Source organism: Pan paniscus, chromosome 11 (assembly GCF_029289425.2).
Source record: "Pan paniscus chromosome 11, NHGRI_mPanPan1-v2.0_pri, whole genome shotgun sequence".
NCBI lineage: Eukaryota > Metazoa > Chordata > Mammalia > Primates > Hominidae > Pan > Pan paniscus.
The window spans coordinates 25,353,010-25,373,855 of NC_073260.2; the positions used below are offsets into that span (position 1 = coordinate 25,353,010).

General features: G+C 43.4%; 1 protein-coding gene across 33 annotated transcripts in view; it reads right to left on the bottom strand.

The window, feature by feature from the left end:
* ZNF618 (zinc finger protein 618) overlaps window positions 1-20,846 on the bottom strand; it is a 180,543-nt gene that overhangs the window by 31,661 nt on the left and 128,036 nt on the right. For 17 of the 33 annotated variants that reach the window (XM_034928904.3, XM_055117728.2, XM_055117726.2 and 14 more), the window contains 5 exons: window positions 17,425-17,514; window positions 16,485-16,520; window positions 16,313-16,387; window positions 8,684-8,743; window positions 8,072-8,161 (listed from right to left, as the gene is read on the bottom strand). In XM_034928904.3, coding sequence (XP_034784795.1) covers window positions 8,072-8,161; window positions 8,684-8,743; window positions 16,313-16,387; window positions 16,485-16,520; window positions 17,425-17,514 — 351 coding nt within the window. The remainder of the gene's footprint in view (window positions 1-8,071; window positions 8,162-8,683; window positions 8,744-16,312; window positions 16,388-16,484; window positions 16,521-17,424; window positions 17,515-20,846) is intronic. The other 16 variants (XM_055117734.2, XM_057298670.2, XM_055117732.2 and 13 more) reach the window with 1 other exon arrangement.

The window sequence follows — 20,846 nt, forward strand, 5'->3', positions numbered from 1 at the left end:
TGTGCAACAAAAAGAACTCCAGAAATGTGCATATGGGCCCCCTTGAAATCTGGCTGAATACCAAACTATATTTGTGCAGATGAATCTCTGCAAAGCCTAGCAAAAAACAGCTAATGGGGGATGGGGGTGGGGGGGCTGTGAAGTGAGTGAAGATTCAAAAGTCACACAAGAGTAGGAGATATTTTGGAGTTCCCCCCAGCCAGAGAGGCGAGACCTTGCTCAATACTTCAGGCATTCAGCTAAGAAACGGCCAGAAAGGCCATGCCTTAGAAGAGCTGTTCTAACCCCAGAATAAGAACTATTCTAGACCTGTCCTAACACAGCTTAAAAACCAGCTTTTGAAGTATTGAGTTGATTTGGAAGTAATTAACTACCTGCCAGAACAAAACCCTTTTCAAAGGAAGACAAAATCAAGTCAACAACACAGCATTCCCAGGATGCAGCACGGAAGAAACAATTATTTTCCAGGCAACACAGGAAAATGTGACCAGTAATCAAGAGAAAAACCAGTTAACAGAAACATACAGAAATGACAAGGAAGATGAAAAATAATGAAGAGAAATAAAAATTATAAAAAGAAACCAAATGAAACTTAGATGAAAAATATGATAGCTGAAATAAAAAGTTCACTTAATGGATTTTTCTAATAAAGCAGATTAGACACCACAGAAGAGAAGATCAGTGAACTTGAAGACAGGGCAATAGAATCTATTCAAACTGAAGCACAGAGGGAAAACAAGGCTGAAAAAATGAACAGAGCTTCAGTTATCTGTAAACATTATTGATTATCAAATATCTATGTAATTAAAGTCTCAACAAGAGAGAAAAGAGAGATTAGGAAAGAAAAATATTTGAAGAAATACTGGCTGAGAATTTTCCAAATTTGATGAAAAATGTACACTCATGATCCAAGAAGCTCAATGAATCTCAAACAGGATAAACACAAATAATGAAATTGCTAAAAACTATTAACCCAAGAAATACTTAAAAGCATCCAGAGAAAAAAGATACACTAAATATAGATGAATAACAATCAGAATGATCTCTGACTTTTCATCAGAAACAACTTAAGCCAGAAGACAAAAGAATGACATTTTTAAACATAAAAAAATTTATCAGCCTAGAATTCTATATCCAGAAAAAAAATCCTTCAAAAAAGATGTGAAATAAAAACATCTTCAGCTTAGAGAATCTTTCACCAATAGACCTACAATATAAGAAATGTTAAAGGAAGTTCTTCAAGAATTAAAGAAAATGATAATAGATGGAATTCAGATGTATACAAAGGAAAGAAAAGCAAAGAAAATGGAAAATAAGTAGATATAAAAGGCATTTTCTAATTTCTCAGTTACTTTAACAAATTACTGTTTAAAGCTAAAAGAGTAATTGTTGGGTTTATAACACACATAGGCATAAATGTATGATAAAAATAGCACAAGAACAGGAGGGCAGTAAATGGGAAGTATGCCATTGTAAAGCTTTCATATTATATGTAATGTGTTATGATATAAATTTGTGGTGGACGGTAACATATTAAATATGTATATTATAAATCATAGAGAAACCACTAAAGAAAAAGAATTATGGCTAGAAAGCGAAGAGGCATTTTTAAAAAGTACTTGATTAATACTAAAGAAGGCATGAAAATAAGAAAAAGATGAACAAGAACAAATGGGACAAATAGAAAAAATGCAAGATAGTAAACTTAAATCTAACCATATTAATATAGTATATTAAATGTAAATGAATTAAACATTTCAATTAAAAGGCAGGGATTACCAGACTGGATAAAGAAAGGCATAAGAACCAACTATATATACATACTTCAAATACAAGGATAAAGGTAGATTAAAATAAAATGATGAAAAGAGATATACTATGCAAATACTAATCCTAAGAAAGCTGTCATGGCTTACATTAACAGACAAAGGAAATTTCGGGACAACAGGCATTACCAGAGATATAGAATGGCATTGCACGACTTTATAAAGGGTCAATTCATCAAGGCATAATGATGCTAACTGTGTGTACCTAATAACAAAGGTTCAAATTACATAAATTGAAGACTGACAAACCTAAAAGGGGAAACAGACAAATCCACCATTAGAGTTGAGAATTTTGATGCTTCTCTCTCAGAACTTGGTAAGACAAACTAATTAAAAAAAAAAGTGGGAAAGAGTATAGAGATTTGAACAGCATTATCAACCAACTTGGCCTAATTGACAATACGAGATGCTTTTTTTTTTTTGGTCAAGTGGACATGAAACACACAGCAGAAGAGACCATAAGGTAGGTCATTAAACTTATCTCAAGAAATTCTGAAGATTGGAAAATACAGAATATGTTCTCTGACCACAATGGAATTAAGTTAGAAGTCAGTAACAACAAAAAATCTGGATAATTCCCAAATATTTGGAAATGGAATCTATTTCTAAATAATCCTTCCTACAAAGAAAACTTCAGGCTCAAAAGCTTAACTGTTGAATTGTATAGAATACTTACATAAAATAATACCAATTCTATATAAACTCTTCAGAAAATTGAAGAGGAGGGAGTACTCTTCCCAATTCTATGAGGCCTGCATTACTCTGATACCCAACGAGACAAGAACATTACAAGAAAAGAAAATTGTACTGCTGGTTGCAATGTAAAATGGCACAACTACTTTGGAAAACAACATGGCTGTTGTTAAAAGTTAAACAACCATCTACCATATGATCCAGTCATTCCATTCTTAGGTAATTACCCAAGAGAAATAAAAGCATTTGTCCTTACAAAGGCTTGTACACAAATGTTCATAACTGCTTTATTTGTATTAGCTCCAGAACTCTAGCCAGAAATACTCTAAATATCCACCCATAAGTGAACACAGTAATTGTGGCATGTATATCTGGAAATGGAATACTACTCATCATCAGTTAAAAGAGAATGAACTACTGATACATGTAAGCATAGATGAATCTCAAAATAATTATGCAGAGTGAAAGAAGCCAGACCTCTCCCTTCAAAAATATATACTTACATACTGTAAGATTCCATATATGTAAAATTCTAGGAAACGCAAACTAATTTACAGTAATAGGAAGCAGATTAGTGTTTGCCTCGGGATGGGGAAGTGGTAAGCAAATTACAAAAGGGCATGAGAAAACTGTTGGGGGTGATGGGTATGTTAATTAGATTGTGGTGACCGTTTCATGGGTGCATGCATAGGTCAAAACTTATCAAACTGTACACTTTAAATAACAGGCACTTTATTATATGACAATATACTTCAATCAATATTTAAAAACTTCACCAGAAATATTCATTTTCTTAATTATGACCTTCATTAACACACCACTGATTAAATACAGGCATTCTGCTAATCCTAGGACTGTAGTTCCCTGCCCTTGAGGAGACAGTTTTGGGAGTGATATCAAAAGCAAGTAAAATCCTGAAGAATTTTAGATAGAAGTGCGAGGAAAACATGTTCTTAAAAACAAATTACTCTATAAACTAACCTTGGATCGTTAAGTAATTTAGATGCCTAAGCAAGAACTTGATTGTGGGGCTATTCCACAATGTACACATATGAAATAATCAAGTTATACCACTTAAATATATCCTATTAAGAAAAAACAGAAGCTTCAAAGAAGGAAGTCATTTTATCTGGCAAAGAATAATCATCCCCAGGTTGTAACTTTCTTCAGTTCATTTTACAGTTTGACTTTCTGATATTCTTAATGTGTTCTAATAAAGTATAGGAATGGTGAATTTTTTTTAAGTCTATGTAATTCACCAGTACTAACAAAAGAGAATATAAGAATCCACAGAATCACCTCAAAAGATGGAGGAAAAAAACATGCAACATCAATTTATAAGAAAAACTTTTAATAAACTATAAATAAGAGGTAACTTATTCAACTGATAAAGGGCATCTATAAAAACCTACTTTAGCTAACACAATGCTTAACAATAGAAAACTGAACTCTATGATTGGGAACATGGCAAAAAATATTCACTAATTTCTTCTATTCAACATCGTACTGGAGGGACCTAACCAGAATAGTGAGGAAGAAAAAAAATAAAAAGAATACAGATTGGAAGGAAAGAAATAAAGCTGTCTTTATTTGTGGATGACATCAATATGCAAAAGAAAATCCTAAGAAATCTAAAAAAATCTATTAGAACTAATAAGTAAATTTAGCAAATTTGCAACATACAAATTCAATACACAAAGATTGATTTTTTTATAGGCAATAGCAACAGACAACTGGAAAATTAAATTTAAAAGTCACGGTAGTGTCACAAACCATAAAATACTTGGAGATATGGAATGAAATATGTGCAAGACTTCTCTGAAAAGTACAAACTGCTCCTGACAGAAACTAAACAAGCCCTAAATACTTGGGGAAATATACCATGTTCATGGATTGGGAGACCCAATATTATTGTAAAGATGATTCTCCCCAAATCGATCTACAGATTCAATAGAATCCCAAACAAACTCCAAGTTGCATTTTTTTGGTAGAAATTAGAGAAGACTCTAACATGAATATGGAAGAATAAAGTTCCTAGAATAGCCAAATAGTCTTAAAAAATAACAACGCTGAAAAACTAAGAGTAGCTGATTTGAGACTTACTAGAAAGCTTTAAGTAAAATCATGTGGAATAGGCATAAAGATAAACAAACAGGCCAACGGAAGAGAAAAATACTTATACATTCAAATAACTTTCCACAAAAGTACCAGTGCAATGCAATAGGAAAAGATAATCTTTTCAACACATGGTGTTGTAACAACCAGGTATCTGTATGGAATAAAATGAGTCTCAACTCATACCTCACATCATTTGAAAAGTTAACTTGAAATATATCACAGACATAAATGAAAAAGCTAAAATTATAAGGCTTCTAAAAGACAATAAAAGAGGGTATCTTTACCATTTTGAGGTAGGCAAGGATATCCTTGAGGTAGAACCCAAAAAGCACTAACTACAGAAAAAAATGATAAACTGGACTTCATCAAAATGAAAGACAACTGTTCATCAAATGATGCTGTATGAAAATCAACTGGCATGCCAGAGACTAGGAGAAAAATCCACAGTACATATATCTGGCAAAGAACCCAGGCCTACTGGAATATAGAAAGAACTCCTATAACTTAATAATAAAAAAGACAAACAGCCCAACCAAATAAATGGGCAGAAGACCTAAAGAGACAATTTCCAAAGTAAAATATGTAAGAGGCCAATAAGTAAATATAAAGATGTTCAACGTCATTAGTAATCAGGAAAATACAAATTAACACCACAGTGAGATTCCACTATCCCCTCACTAGAATAGCTGAATTAAGCAGACCAATGCCATCGAATGTTGGCAAGAACATGGAGCAAGTGGAACTCAGAGGCACAGCTGGCAGGAGTGAAAGATGCTATGGTCATTTTGGAAAATGGTTTGTCACTTACTAAAAAGTTAAACATACTATTCCCCATGACCCAGTCATTCTACTCCTTGGTATTTATCCAAAGAAATGAACACATATGCCCACAAAATCCTCATATAAGCATTTTCATAGCAGCTTTATTTATAATAGCCTAAAGCTGGAAACAACCCAAATTAACAGGTAAATGGCTAACAAACGGTATTTTCATACAATAGAACATTGCTCAGAAGTAAAAAAGAATGAACAACGGATACATATGAGAATATGATAAAATATGAATCTTAAAAACATTCTGCTGAGCAAAAGAAGTCAGACATAAAAGAATATAGATTCTATGACACTAATTCTAAGAAATTCTTCCACAGTCAGCCTATGTCCTTATGGACACTCATCAGACCCAGAGTCTCAAGTCCCAGCCATGGATACCACCTGATGAAGCCCTCAAGTCCAGCCCCTGCCTCCACAAGGAGTCCATTGGCACACAAATCTCTAGAACCAGAGGCCACTGCAGGAGCTATCTCTTAGACAGCCTTGGATAAATAATTCTCTCTTGAATCTAGGCTAAATCTCTCATGCTGTATTTTAAACACAGATGATCCCTGAGTCCCCAGACTTCAGTAGGTAACAGAGAGATTAATTCAACAAGCAGATACAGGAAGAAAGAAAGAGAGTTCATAATAGAAAGCAAAAGAAAGTGAGGAACACAGAAAGAAAAGTAGACAGCCCTTCAGGAGAGATGCACCAGGCTGTCAGGGAAAAACTTAGGGTGGAAGAGACACACCCCTTTCTGCTTTACCATCTGACATGGGATGTAGGATAGCTTCATGGTTGAGTGTGGGCCTGGAGCCTGCCTGCCGGAATTCAAAGCCAAGCTCCCCATCTTACTAACTCCATGGCCTTACTCAACTTGTCCCAGGAAGCACTGAAGATAGTCTCCAAAGGCTGAACTCAAGGTTATAGTCTGGCCTTGTAGCTAACACCTCACTGAAAGTGCATTCTGGGTAGCATCCAGCCTGGGCACCAGGGAGCAGGGCAGTTGCTGCTTCACTGGAGAACACAGACATGGCTGCCCTGTACCTGCTTATAGAAAGCTGGATCTCCAGAGGGGCGCAGGCCATGGTGTTCAAGCCTGACCACAGCCCTGCTGCCTGGGCATCAGCACCACAAGTGGGTCAACTGGACAGTCGGTGCCTACCCAGTGGAATCCTGCATCCTCTCTCTCCACACAAGATCTGGCTCTATGGCGGGTACTGAATGACCTATATAGCCCAGGCTGGGAAGTGGAATGGTTTCTTCTAGTGGGGCCATAGCAGGTACCTCATGTCAGAGATGTCTATAATCCAGATCCTGGGCTGAAAAGACCTTAAACAGCTTTCACAGATGGGAAACGAGCCCAGAGAAGGAAAGAAACTGGCACAAGGTCACAGAGCAGTGAGGGGCAAGCAGGGATGAGAATCTCAGCCCAGTGCTTGACCTCGGGACTGGAGTTCTCACCCACGGGAAGACCCCTCAGCCCCTGCCACTCTGCCCAGAGGGGAGGAATTCCTGGGGAAGCTACCTACACCACCCTCCAGGCTCTGAATACTTCTCCCTCCCTATCCAATACCCTTGGTATCCCAACAGCAGGGCTCTAGGAGGGACCTGGGCCTTCCCAGACTATAAGGGGCTTCAGCCCCCAGTGACCTTCTGTAAACCCTCCCTCTCTGTTTGGACCAAAGTCTTCCCATCCACAGAATGGGGACAGGGATCCCCACAGCTCTGCTGTGAGAAACAAAACCAGCAACACTTCCAAAAACGCTGCTAAACATCCAGCCCTACTGCCCTGAGACTGCACAAGCCCCACCCCTGTCAGACTTTGGTTTCTGCACCTGCACATGAAAGAGAGGGAGGCTGATGGGCCCCCTACCTCATATACTCGGGGATCTGAGGATGGAGACCCCTCTAATATCCAGAAAAGGAGCTGGGAAATCAGTAAGGTAGGCTCACGGGCACCAGGAGGATGGAAGGTGAGGATGTCACTGTGGGAAGGGCCCTTAGAGCCCTTTTCTTTCCCAGTCAGAGTGGGAGATGGTGGTCCAGGGTCAGGACGCAGCCTGCCCCAGGTCACAAGCAGGCCTGGGACTCAGCTGGGATTAACAGCCAGGGCTTGACTCCCAGCTCAGGGTTCCTGCCACCTCCTTAGCTTCCCACCATCAAGGAGGGCCAAGAGGGAACTTTCCTGTCCAGTTAACCATGCCCCTAGCCTGGGCTCCTTCGTGCATCTGTTCAGACTGAAGCTGCATCATGGGGAACTGGCTTTGGGGGTGGAGATTCATAAACCTTGTGATGTAGCGGTACCTAGAGGAGGGCCACAGCAGGACTTGGACAAGTGATGTCCACCCTCCTCACCCCAATCACGTGGGCACAGGACTCTGAGTCCACTAAGGGAGGGCTCGGACTCTGCTCTGGCTTAAGAGGGGGACTTCTCAGCTATGCCGGCCACTGTAGACAGGTGGCCCTGGGTCAGACATAATACCTAAAGACTGACCCAGAACTGAGTTCACCTTGCGTTCACCATTTCCTGGCCAAATTCCAGAGGCCTGGCCAACGGCTGGCCCACCCTGTCCCGGGTCTCCCAACCCCCATCCCTACTGGGAGGAGGTACTCACTGATGGGGGCGTGTAAGGCCACATGCTCCTGGTAGGGAGTGTAGTACTTGTACTGTTTGCCGCAGAATTCACAGGTGTAATTGCCAGTTTCTGTCCCGGAAGGAAACGAAGGTGTAAGAATGTGCAACTGGCCTCTACCAAGAAGCATCAGCGTGCTCCCACCCCCCAAAAAACTCCTCCCCATTCTGGGACCATCAACTAGAATCACTTCTGACTCTGGAGTTAGGAGACCCCTATTCAAATCCCAGCTCAGACATTTCGAGCTGGGTAACCTCGGGCAAGTCTCTTAACCTCGCTGTGCCTCAGTTTTCCTATCTATAAAACGGAGGTCATAATAGGACCACCTTGTAGGATTGCTGTGAGGATTAAATTTAGATGGCAAGTGCTTAGAACAGTACCTGGCACATCGCTCCACCCCAGCCCCGGTGCTCAAGAAGTGTGCTGACCTCCAACACCAACCTCTTCGTCAGCCCCTTTGCAAGCCCTGCCCTCTGCAGTGGCCACACCCGGGGTCCCCTCATCTCCAGGACCTTCCCTGCCCCCAAGCACCCCCCACCCACTAGCAGCAGGGGTCACTTCTTCCTCTCAAGTCCCACCCGACTTTATCTTTACCTCTCTTTTGGCACTGCCTAACTTCTTTCTTCTTAAAAATGTCTGATGTAATATTGTTCACTGGGGGAAAATTATAAAATACTGATAAATACGAATACAAAATAAAAACTAAAGAGAAATTTCAATCATCTGTAACCCCCAAACAAAGAGCAGCATCTACCCCCTTGGGGGAGGGTGCCCTGGTCCCCACTCTTCATTCTGTCTCATCTGGGGTGTGCTTCTCTCACTGATAACACCTGTCTGGCTCCTGTGAGCCCTGAATTAGCCAGTCCTGATCAATATCCTCTTTGTAATCTGGTGTATTCAATCGACATTACTTTGTGGACATCTTGCCCAATCAATAAATATTGATCTCTACTGCATCTATTGGCTGCATGGTTCCCACTGGACTTTGGAATTTGCTGAGCCAGTCCCCTACACCAAGGGACATTGAGATTGTTTCAAAATTTTTTCCTTATTAAAAAAAATGCTGTGACTCATGTTTTTATAGAAATTTTTGCACATTCACCCATTAATTTTACACATTATCACAAAATAAAGGCTATTCCATATAATCTTTGCACATTATTTCCTGGGGAAAAATTCAAGAGAGGGAAAGGGTATGTATTTTTAAGGCCTTTGATAATCATAGCACCATCATCCCAACCAGAAAGGTATGAAAATGACTGTTTATACACACTACAGCCAGCATTAAGTATTATCATCTTCTTACATTCTGCCTATCTGATGAGAAGAACTATATTACACTGATTTTACTTTCCATTTCTTTGATTTCTAAGGAAATTGATTATTTTTCATGTTTAATTAACTATTGTTTTTCTTTTGTGACTTTCCTTTTGTGTTTACAGCCAGCATTTCTACAGGCATATTGACGTTTATGAAATGGCTAAACTCTTTGTAGATTAAGGATATCAACATTTTGTTATACGTGTTACAATTAATTTTTTCTTAATTGGTTTATTAGTCTGTTTATGGTTTTTCTCTCCTGCTATAGAATTTTTAGTAGTTAAATAATTTTTGTAACTGATTCATAAACATTGGAAATAGTAAGTTACTTGCTCTCAGTAGGATTCAGTTATTAGATCAACTGTATTAAACATATTATTTAAATTCTATACAACCCTGTTTGTCTACTTGCTTTGTCAAAGACTAAATATTGTGATAAATCTTTCCACTTCACTGTATTTCTAAATTTATTTTGTATATTTGGAAACAATGTTGTTTGATACCTAAAGGCTCATGGGATCAAAATCTTCACTGTGAACTGTATTTAGTAACATAAAACTATTTTCCAACACAGTGCTTCTCAAAGTGCGGTCCCTGGACCAGCAACATCAGTATCACCTGGGAACCTGTTAGAAATGCAAATTCTTAGGACTCACCTAAGACCTACTGAAAAAAAAAATTCTAGGTGTTGTGTCCTGCAATCCATGTTTTAACAAGCCCTCCAGAAAATTCTGATGTGTGGGAAAGCTTGCTGTAACATTTAATTATTCTGTTTTATTAGTTTGTCTGGCATAAATAATTTGATAATTTGTCAGACCCTGATCTATTTGTTTACATGTACCTAAAGACATGTCCCTATATTTTCTCGTACTGTCATTCATTAAACAGGTACTGTCCTAAGTGCTGGCACAAAATGCTAAGCAAAAACAGGCAAAGTTCTTGCCTTCAAGGAATTTACAGTCTAACAAAAGGAGATCAAAAAATCAAAGAAACACTCAGACAAATTTAAAACTCCATCCACAGTAAGTGCTCTCAAGGAGACATATGCAGTGCTATAAAAACCCATGATAGGGAATTTAATCTAGTTCTGGAAGTAGGAAAGAGAAGCTCAAGTGCAGAGTAAAGATAAGGAATTAACCTTGTCTCTAATGTCTCTAATAAACCATTAATAACCGGATTATTTTAAATCAACCTGACAAGCTTTGCCTTCTAATAAAGAAGATTATGCCATTTGCTTTTATTGCTATAATTGATTTGGTTTTACAAGGCTTCTTCATGCTCCACCTTTTCTGATTGCTGCCTTAATTCCCACTTGTTTGATATATGAACTCTATATTTTTCCATTATTCTCTGATATTCCATTATTTTCCAATTTTCTCTATTGTTTTAGACAATTAGTATATAAGATATATTTCTCTAATTGTTAATAGTCAAGTGGGAAATGACATTTTTCTGTCTATCACCATGGAGAAAGATAGTTTAAACCAGTGTTTCTCAAACTTTAGCACGTCAAAGAATCATCTGGAAAGACTGTTACAACATAGCTTGCTGGAGAAATTCTCATCCTGTAGGTCTGGAGTAGGGCCTAAGAATATACATTTCTAATAAGCTTCCAGGAATGCTGATCTGCTGGTCTGGAGCCACACTATGAATAGGAAGGCTTAACCTACTTTACTGTAGCCCTCCCCAATTCCTCCTTCCTTTTAAAAAAATAAAACCCTGGCTGGGTGTGGTGGCTCACGCCTGTAATCCCAGCACTTTGGGAGGCCGAGGCAGGTGGATCACAAGGTCAGGAGATCAAGACCATCCTGGCTAACACAGTGAAACCCCGTCTCTACTAAAAATATAAAAAAATTAGCCAGGCGTGGTGGCGGGCGCCTGTAGTCCCAGCTACTTGGGAGGCTGAGGCAGGAGAATGGTGTGAACCCAGGAGGCGGAGCTTGCAGTGAGCCGAGATTGCACCACTGCACTCCAGCCTGGGCGACAGAGTGAGACTCCATCTCAAAAAAAATAAAAAATAAAAAATAAATAAAACCCTCATTTTTAATATTTTAGAATAATCTGCCTTCTGCAATTTTACAATCAGATTTGGAACATTTTAAACTAACTTCTAGTTTATCTTGTTTTACTACTCACAGTTCCTCTTATACTATGAATTTCTCACAATTGAGTCTTTACATGTACTCTACAACTTAGTTCATCAGAGTGTATCTTCAAATAATTTTGTGAAGATGGGTACACAGAAAAAAAATATGTTTTTAAGTCCTTGCTTTTCTCTTTACACACAAACCACAATTTGTCTAGATATAAAATTCTTAGATTACAACTTTTTCCCTTCAACACTTATCCATTATCTTCTAAGATTTAGTATTGCAGAGAAGTCTGAGGCAAGTCCACCTTGAATTCATGTATAGGTAACCTACTTTTTTATGCCTGAATGCTTATATAGGTTTTTTTTTTTTCCTATAGTTTTAAAAAGTCACTGAGATCTATGTAGGTACAGGTCTCTTTATATCAAATCTATCTGACACATGATGATTATGCAGATATTAAATCTGCATATACAGGTCTTCCTTTAGCTAAGCAAATTTTTCTTCTATTAGATCTTGGGAGCACTGTTTCTGGCCACTGGTACTATAATATTAATTATCTGAAACCAGCTCCCTGTTCTCCCCATTTATCATATTTTCCTCTCATTATCTTCATCTGTTCAAGTTCATCCTTCACATCACTAATTCCAATTTTGCAGATAAACTCGGCTCTTTCATACATAGAATGTAGGTTTTAATTCTGTTCTTAAGTTTTCTGCTTCCCTGAAATCCTTCCTTGTCTCACTCCTCTCTCTTTGCTTTCTTATTCTGTTGCTTTTTCACCATACAACTTCCAGCTCCCTTTTCACAGGGGTCATGCTATGGACTGAACTGTGTCCCCATTCTCAAATTCATACGTTGAAACTCTAACTCCTAATGTGATAGCATGTGGAGATGGTGCCTTTGGGAGGTAAGCAGGGTTAGATGAGGTCATAAGGGTAGGGTCCCCACCACGGGATTAGTGCCCTTATTAGAAGAGAGGCCAGAAAGCTCGCTCTCTCTCTCTTTCACCATCATGTCCAGACATATGGTGACCATCTGCAAGCCAGGAAGAGAGCCCTCAACAGAAACCTGCCATGCTGGCACCTTGATCTCAGGCTTTCCAGCTTCCAGAACTGTAAGAGATAAATTGTTCAGACCACCCAGTCTGTAATATTTTGTTGTGGCAGCCTAAGTGGATGTGTAAGGTCATATTTTCTTACATGAGATGGAGGTTGTCAAACAGAATGGTCTTCTAGATTTTGTGGTAGATCATTTTCAGAGGTGTGCTCTTCTCTGAGTCTCTTAAATTCTCTTTTTCTTGTTATGTGGAATTTACATAGTTCTCTCATTTTTTTTTTTAACTATTCAAGTGACTCTTCCTTATTCAGGCATAAAAATCAAGTAACCCATACATGACTCCAGACTTACTCTGTTTCAACAGACCACACAAATGAGTTTTCCTTGATTCTCCCTCTGCCCATTATCATGGAAGTAATTCTTGGATATGCAGATGAAGAGCAAGTTAACCCACAAGGCTTCTTGGACCAACTCTCTCTTTTCTAGCAGGATTCTCCGCTCTGTCATTGCCTGGGCTTCTTCCAACCTAAGTACCTAATTCTCTAATGTGCTCAGCTGATGCTGATGTGAAAGGTGTACTTGCCAGCACTCACTCCTGCCAGGGTGTTTCTTCTTCCTCTGACTACAGAGCTTTACTTGGGCAATCAGTCCCTTCAGAACACATTTGCCTCTACTGGCTAATCGTTTTTCGCGTTCTGTGGCATTGGCCTGCTTATACGTAGCAGGAGCCGAAGAGGCAACATTTTTGTCTCACAAGGCAGCTCCTGAGTGGCAGCAAGGGATGGTCTCACACCACACCAGCAATCTCAGCTCCATTCAGTCCAGCTGGGAGCACGCTGGCAGCCAGACCCAGTCTGATATTCTCAGTGCAATTCTACACTCCTAATAATTTGATTAATTCCTCCCAGGTCCTTGCGTTGGCTGTCTGTCAGACTTAGTTACAGATACAGAGAACACACTTCATCTTGTTCTGCATCTTCCTGGGTAATTAAAGGTACCACTTATTTAATGCTTTGCATGCATGTGTAAGGACTATGCTAATTCTTTTACAAATATAATCTCATCTAAGCCCCATGACAATCCTGAAAGGTGAGTTTTATTGTCATCAGCCCATTTAGAGGTAGAGAAACTATGGATTAGACAGATTAGAAAACTGGTAGGACATTATGCAGCTATTAAGTGTCGAGCTGGGAGTCCTATTTTGGTTGGCTCTAAAACTCTTGCCCTTGACTCTTTCTCAGTAACAGGTCTCCCTACACCTTGGATATGAGCCAGGTGCTTGGCGAGACATTTTGTGTGTGTGTGCTCCAACAGCACTGGAAAATTCAGAGATGCGCTTGTCCGCAACTTATGGGATACTCACAAGGGGTAGGGAGCTAGTAAGCTGGTGACAACAGCATTCAAACCTAAGCCTGTCTGATTTCAAAGCCCATCTTCCTAAGGAAAATGACACGGTTGGAAGAGCAGCAGTACACTGGGACCACTGCCAGATCCTAGATAGATACTCAACGGGGAGGTCACAGATCCTCTGTTCCTGTCCTATATCTGCCTATGAATGTCTGTCATAGTCACCAAACTATGAATTCTTTGGAATTCTTTTTTGAGATGGAGTCTTGCTCTGTCACCAGGCTGGAGTGCAGTGGTGCAATCTCGGCTCACTGCAAGCTCTACCTCCTGGGTTCAAGCGATTCTCTTGCCTCAGCCTCCCAAGTAGCTGGGGCTACAGGCACATGTCACCACGCCCGGCTAATTTTTGTATTTTAGTGGAGATGGGGTTTCACCATGTTGGCCAGGATGGTCTCAATCTCCTGACCTTGTGATCCACCCGTCTCGGCCTCCCAAAGTGCTAGGATTACAGGCGAGAGCCACCACGCCCAGCCTGAATTCTTTGAATGCTGCAAATATGCCTGATTCACATCTGTGTTTCCCCTGTAGCGTCTAACTTCTCCTATTTGAGCACTGAGGGTTTCATCATATTCTTTATCTTTTTTTTTTTTTTTTTTTTTTTGAGACAGAGTCTCACTCTTGTCACCCAGGCTGGAGTGCAGTGGCACAATCTCAGCTCAATGCAACCTCCACCTCCCAGGTTCAAGTGATTCTCCTGCCTCAGCATCCCAAGTAGCTGGGGCTATAGGTGTGCGTCACCACACCTGGCTAATTTTAGTAGTGACGGGGTTTCGCCATATTGGCCAGGCTGGTCTTGAACTCCTGACCTCAGGTGATCCGCCCATCTTGGCCTCCCAAAGTGCTGGGATTACAGGCGTGAGCCACCGTGCCCGGCCATATTCTTCATCTTTAAGATGATTTTTATGCTCCTGCTTATCGAGTGTTTACTATGCATGTGACAAGCACTGTGCTGACCACTTTACAGACATTATCTCATCTTCAGTTTCCTGAATGCTTTCAGAAGAGTTAAGAAGAAAGCAAAGAATCATCCCATGACCACAGACAAGGGATGAGGAAGAAAAAGCATTTGGGGGAGGGGGAGGGAACCCACCCAACCCCTTCCAAGAGCTGGGATGGAGCTCTGCCCTGAGGAACATATCCAACTTAGTGTTTCAGCTCCTCTGATTTTCCTTCACTCAGATATCCTCATCTGCTTGTTCTGTTTTTGTGTATATTTTTACAAGCTGCCTTAGATCCTTATTGGAAGGAAGCAGAGACCATAAAGGTCTCTTCTTGCTGGGTAGTAAGTGAGGTACAGAAAACAGAGAGATAAATAGCAGGTATGGCAATTCCTGAACAGCTGGAAAGGACAAGTCTCACTCACTTGTGGTCCCACGGCAACTGCCCTAGGCTGGCCACCCAGCCCCTCCCAATCTATCTTCCTCCCAGCAGCAAAATGGGGCTTCCTAAAATGCAAATTGGATCAAGTCCCTTCTCCACTTAGTAAAAACTCTCTGGCTCATTCGCCTGAGGATGCTGCCTGCTGGCATTCAAGGCTCTGTAAGACCTGAAGCCATCATCGATTTTCGGGACCAGCAGGGCTCTCCAGCCTTGGCATGGGATGCTGGGGCTCATCCCCTACCCTCGTCCCCATCTGAAAGCTTCCAGCATTCCCTCGGGCCTCCCACAGCTCCCTGCAAGCTATGTTGGAACTATCTGTTCAATGATCTGCTGTCCCTACCCCCAAGCCCCATCTGAATTACCCAAGGGCAGGACCACATGTGTCCTGTTCTCAGCTGTGTGCCCACAACACTCAATACAAGTTTATCAAAAACAGGCCAGACGTGTGTGGCTCTTGCCCTCAAGGGGTGTCCTGGGACAGAGACAGAGAGTCTGCCTGTGGCTGCCCTGGACAGCTCATTCACTGATATGATAACACGTGACTACGACGTGTTATTTTCCGAGCACCTACTATGTACCAGGCACTGTGCTAACAAGTGGTTCACATCCAGGATCTCATTTAATCCCCCAACAAACCTGTGGGGAAATGTCATCCTCACTCCACAGGTGGGGAGGCTGAGGTTCAGGATGGCTAACAGACCATGAGGACACCAAGCCTGTAAGCAGTAGCGCCAGGACTCAGCCCCAGCCTGGCTGCCTTCACTGTCCTGACCTTGACCCTGTGCAGCCCTGCTGCTCCTCGAAAGCTCCAGTCCTAACACTGACTGGCCCAACTGACAGGTTGGGCACCATTGCTGCAGTTAAGTGATGCCACCCACTGCTACCCCTGCCCTAGCAGTGAGACTGAGCCCTGCCTCCCTTGGCCAGCCCCCACCCAGCCCTTGGCCCCAGAGGGAATCCCGCATACTTGGCCCGATTTTCTGGAATGGCTCCGGGGGCTCCTCCTTCACCTCGTCCGTGGCCACACCTTGGTCGAAGGGGTCTGTGGGAGAACATACGGCCCTTAGCACCCTGGTCCCCCAGGTCTCAGGAGCCCAGCCAGGGACAGGGGAGGTGACGAGTAGACACCAAGGACTTACCTGCCCGGTTCTCAGGGGCCCCTTCCACACTAAACACTGCGCCCGGGAGGGAGGCGGCAGCCGCAGAAGGAAAGAAACAAACAGGAGCCCTGTTAGTCCCTGCCCAGAGCTGCCTCTGCCACTGCTCCCAGCCCCTATCCCCATGGGTTTGCCTTGGGGCCCAGGAGGGCTGCCGTGGCCACTGTGGAAGCCCCCCAAAACCAGGACAACACGAGGATACATCCCAACCAGGACACAGCCTGGGCCTCAATCCCTCGTCCTCACTAGGATGGGCACCCATCCATGGTGCAGGCAGACAGTTTGCCTGGATCTGTTTCTGATTGCCATCATGGGTTCAAGGGGCCAGGGCAGGAGAAAAGAGGAAGAGATTGGGAGGAGAGAGAAAGACGAGGTGAGAAAAAAGATGGGCCAGTGGTAACAGGTGGTGGGCCTGGTTGTCACAGCTCAAGATGGGCTGAAGGTGTGGGGCTAGACGGGGAACCCCTAAGGCCCTTCCAAGGTCTAAGACCCTCTTCCTAGGATTTTTGAGACTCAAATATGTGTTGGCTAAATGTATTGTTCTAATTTCTAATTGTATAATCTAAGATGCTAAAAGGCCATCATTCGTTTTTTAAAACCGGTTTAATTTAATCAGAACATGCAAATGCTCAATATGAAACTACAAAATGACTCGATACGAAATTCCAATATTCTACTGATTTTGACCTATAAAAATGGCAATTTCACTTGGGTTAACCTAAATAGAAGTGTATATGGAGTATGATGGTGACGTTCCCACCCCCAGAATCCTCCAGGGCTGGTCATTCCCCTCATGGTTCCAGCTACTGCCTGGCCTTTTTCTGGGTAAGAGGGAGGAGGGAGGCGGGGAGGGCTGGGGGCTGGTGTCTCCAAGGAAGGGCGCCTCTTGGCATGACTCCAGGGAGTGAGGGGCCTGACTCACCATCCACTGCATGCAGGTCTCGGTGCTCTTGGAAACAGCTGTAGTATTTGTACTTCTTCCCGCAGATATCACATGTGTACCTGAAATTGTCTGCATGGGATGAAAACACACACCTGGTTACCAGGGCTTCAGTCTTGTGGGGTGGGGTTTTTCTGGCCAGATCATCTCAGAAACCAAAGATGAAACTAGCCCAGTCTGGCTCCAGCTGAATGACCCCATGGAGAATCAGTTCCTGAGGCAGTCCGTACCTTGGCACTGCCCAAGTCTTCTGGACTATGGAAGGGCATGGCATCGCCTACCCCCTGGAACATCCAGCTTCTCCTCCCCGATGTGCAGGAGGGTGAAGCTCCTGCCTCAGGGCTGGCCCCACCCTCCACCCCAAGCCAGCCTTGTATTGCCTCCTGGGTCCATAGGATGTAGGCTGGGGTGTCAGGGTCCTCTTTGGAGATCCAGAACACACAAGGTGACTGGGAGGCCAGAAGTGACTCCAAAACCAACCCCCAAACCTGCCCTAGGTGAGCTCAGTTCCTCAGGGCCTGGTTCCTAAATGGTCTGGGACACCCTTCGCGGAAGCTCTGTGAGAATAACAGTCACTGCAGCGCCCATGCCCAGATGCTACAACAAGCAGGGCAGCAGGCCAGGCTCTTCCCCTCCTTCTCCTCCATTCTTGCAGCAGAGGGAGGAAGCAGTCTCTCATTTTACACATGAGGAAACTGAGGATCAGAAGGGATTTGCCCCAAGGGCACAGCCGGGAGGGCCGGTGATGAGCAGCCTTGGGGACAGCACCCAGGGCTCCTTGCCTCTTGATGCTCATGCCCTACATCACCCCTTCCCTGTGAGTCTGGACTAGACCTGGTAACTGACTTCTAATGAACAGAATGCAGTAAAAGTGACAGAATATCACTTCTGAGGGTAGCTTACAAAAAACTGGGACTTCTGTCTCAAGCATACCTTCTCTCTCCAGGTCACACCTGCTGGCTGCTGGGTTGTGAGCTGCCCCATGAGAGACACAGGTGACCAGGAGCTGAGGGTGGCCTCTGGTGAACAGCCAGTGAGGCTTTCAGTCTAAGAGTGTGGGAAGGACAGAACCCTAGCAGGGTTGTTAAACCTGCTAGCAACCACATGAGTGAGTTTAAAAACAGTTCTTTCCCCAGTTGAGCCTTGAGATGAGACCACAGCCCTGGCCAAGTCCATGCCTGCAGCCAGGGAAACACCCAGCGCCAAAGGACCCAGCAAAGCCATATCCAAATTCTTGACCCTAGAAAATGAGGGATAATCAATGCTTGTTGCTTCCAGTCATTAAGTTTTAGGGACATCTGTTACACAGCAATAGGTAACTAACATGAGGTTGGAGTTTGGATGATCCCCTGGGTCTACCCAACATCTGAGGCTGAGGCTGGACACAGGACATTACCCCCTCCACAATGGCACACTCTAACGTTTGCACTGGCATGAACCTCATGTGTGTGTTCCTTGGGCTGATGTAGGGAGGGCCTATCAATCCCATCACCCCAGGCACAGGGAGGCTTGGTGATATGCTCAAGGCTGCCCGGTGTGGGGAGGGGAAGGGAGAGCTAGGATTCAAACATTCACTAACTCCAAGCTAAGGCTGAGTCAGGGCATGTGGCCCTTCTCTGTCTGAATAAGCTGCAAATCAGTACTGGGTTGGGGTACCTCTCTCCTGGTCCCCCTCCTGTCCCTCAGAACCCAAATACAGGATCTGATGCAATCCTCTACCACAAGGTTACGCTGCCAGGTAATTCCGTGGGAAGGTTTCTGGCCCCACCTTCTGAACTTAGGGACACAAATGGCATTAGCCACCTCTCCCTCCCACCACCAGCTTCACCTCTTCGTATTCTCTGAAAATGCCTTAGCAGGTGCCAGAGCCCCAGACACAAACTGGTCCCTGAGCAAGGAGCCACAGGTTCCTTGGAGACATTCTGAGGATGCTGGATACCAGAATCATCCAAGAAAGAGGTGGCAGGGTGTGGGGCAGGAGAGGCTGGTCCTGCTTCCTTGTTTTCCCCCATAATTTGGGGAGCTGGGAAAGGGATGTAGATGAGCTGATTCCTGGGGCCTCTCCCAGGATGGTGGTTCTAGGATTCTGTGCCTGGCCCAGGCTTTAATCCTTTCATGTGGCCAGCAATCAACTTAGACAACTTCCCCATCAGGTCCCGTCCAGACCATGGTCCCCAGTGTCTCTTTTGCAACCCTGCCTTCTGTGCAGGACACCTGCCCAGGAACAGAGACAGAGAAGTCAAGGCCACCTGGGGTCCGGTTCCAGACTGGGCTCTGCCTTGACATTCCTCTCCTAAGCTGACCACTGCTACCCACCATCTGCCGCCACCTGCCCACTTGCTTGTCTCTACCCAGCCTCCCTGGCCAGCTGGGCCTGACTCCTCACTTCAGGGCCACATCTGTTACCTCCAATAAAACGTGAGCCCCCAGGTTTCTGCTGCTGAGAATACCCCCACCCTGCTCTGACACCGTGACATCTCTTTGACATGGATGGGGAGCCCGTTCCCAGGTCTTCCTCAGTCAGGAAATGATTAGGCCAAGAGGGTTATCCCCAAAAAGGAGAGCAGAATCATTTTTTTGTCAGTGAAAGCACGTTTTCAGAACCGCTGCATTTTCAGACGCGAGAGCTCAGTGTCTCTTAGATGCCACTGTGAATCCGTTCAGGGAGGCAGGCTCTGGATTCATGCTGCCTAATCAAACCCAACTCTACCAGTTATAAGTGCGGCAGACCTCAGACATGCTGCCTAGCCTCTGCACCTCGGTTTCCTCATCTGTAAAATGGGAATGAGAGGTTCTTCATTTCCTAGAGTTATAATAAAGAATAAAGGAACACAAGGGACATCCAATAAATACTTGCCAAATGTAATTTGCTAATACTGTCACAAATATCAATGTGACAGTAGCATGAGGGGCTAATCTTTTATTCCTTAGTGGACAGATGAATGAGTGAATATGTCTGTCTGCTTCTATGTATGACTGTACTATTTTCCTAATAAATAAATGAAAAGTCCTAGAACTGTTCATAGAATGTGTGAGACCTCATTTCATTTCTAGGCCTGCCTCCACTACTCACAACCTGTATGACTCCCTGTCTCTGGGACTTAGTGTCCTCATCTGCAAAATGGGTGGGCTGGACTCAGTCTTCTCAGTTGGGCCCTTTTGGCTCCATGACTCCATGGCCAGGCTTCTGTAAGTGGAGGCCAGGTGTTCTAAGCAGGTGCTGCCAGTCTGGGTCAGGGCAGGGCTGCAGGACTGAGAATAAAATAGCGCGCAATGGCCGCAGGGAGGAAACTCCACAGGGAGGAAGGGAAAAGTGACGGAAGGACTAAAAATACCCCTGCTACAGAGCCGTCAGCAACAAGCAAGCCTGCGGACAACGGAAGCCAGACGGAACACAACAGATC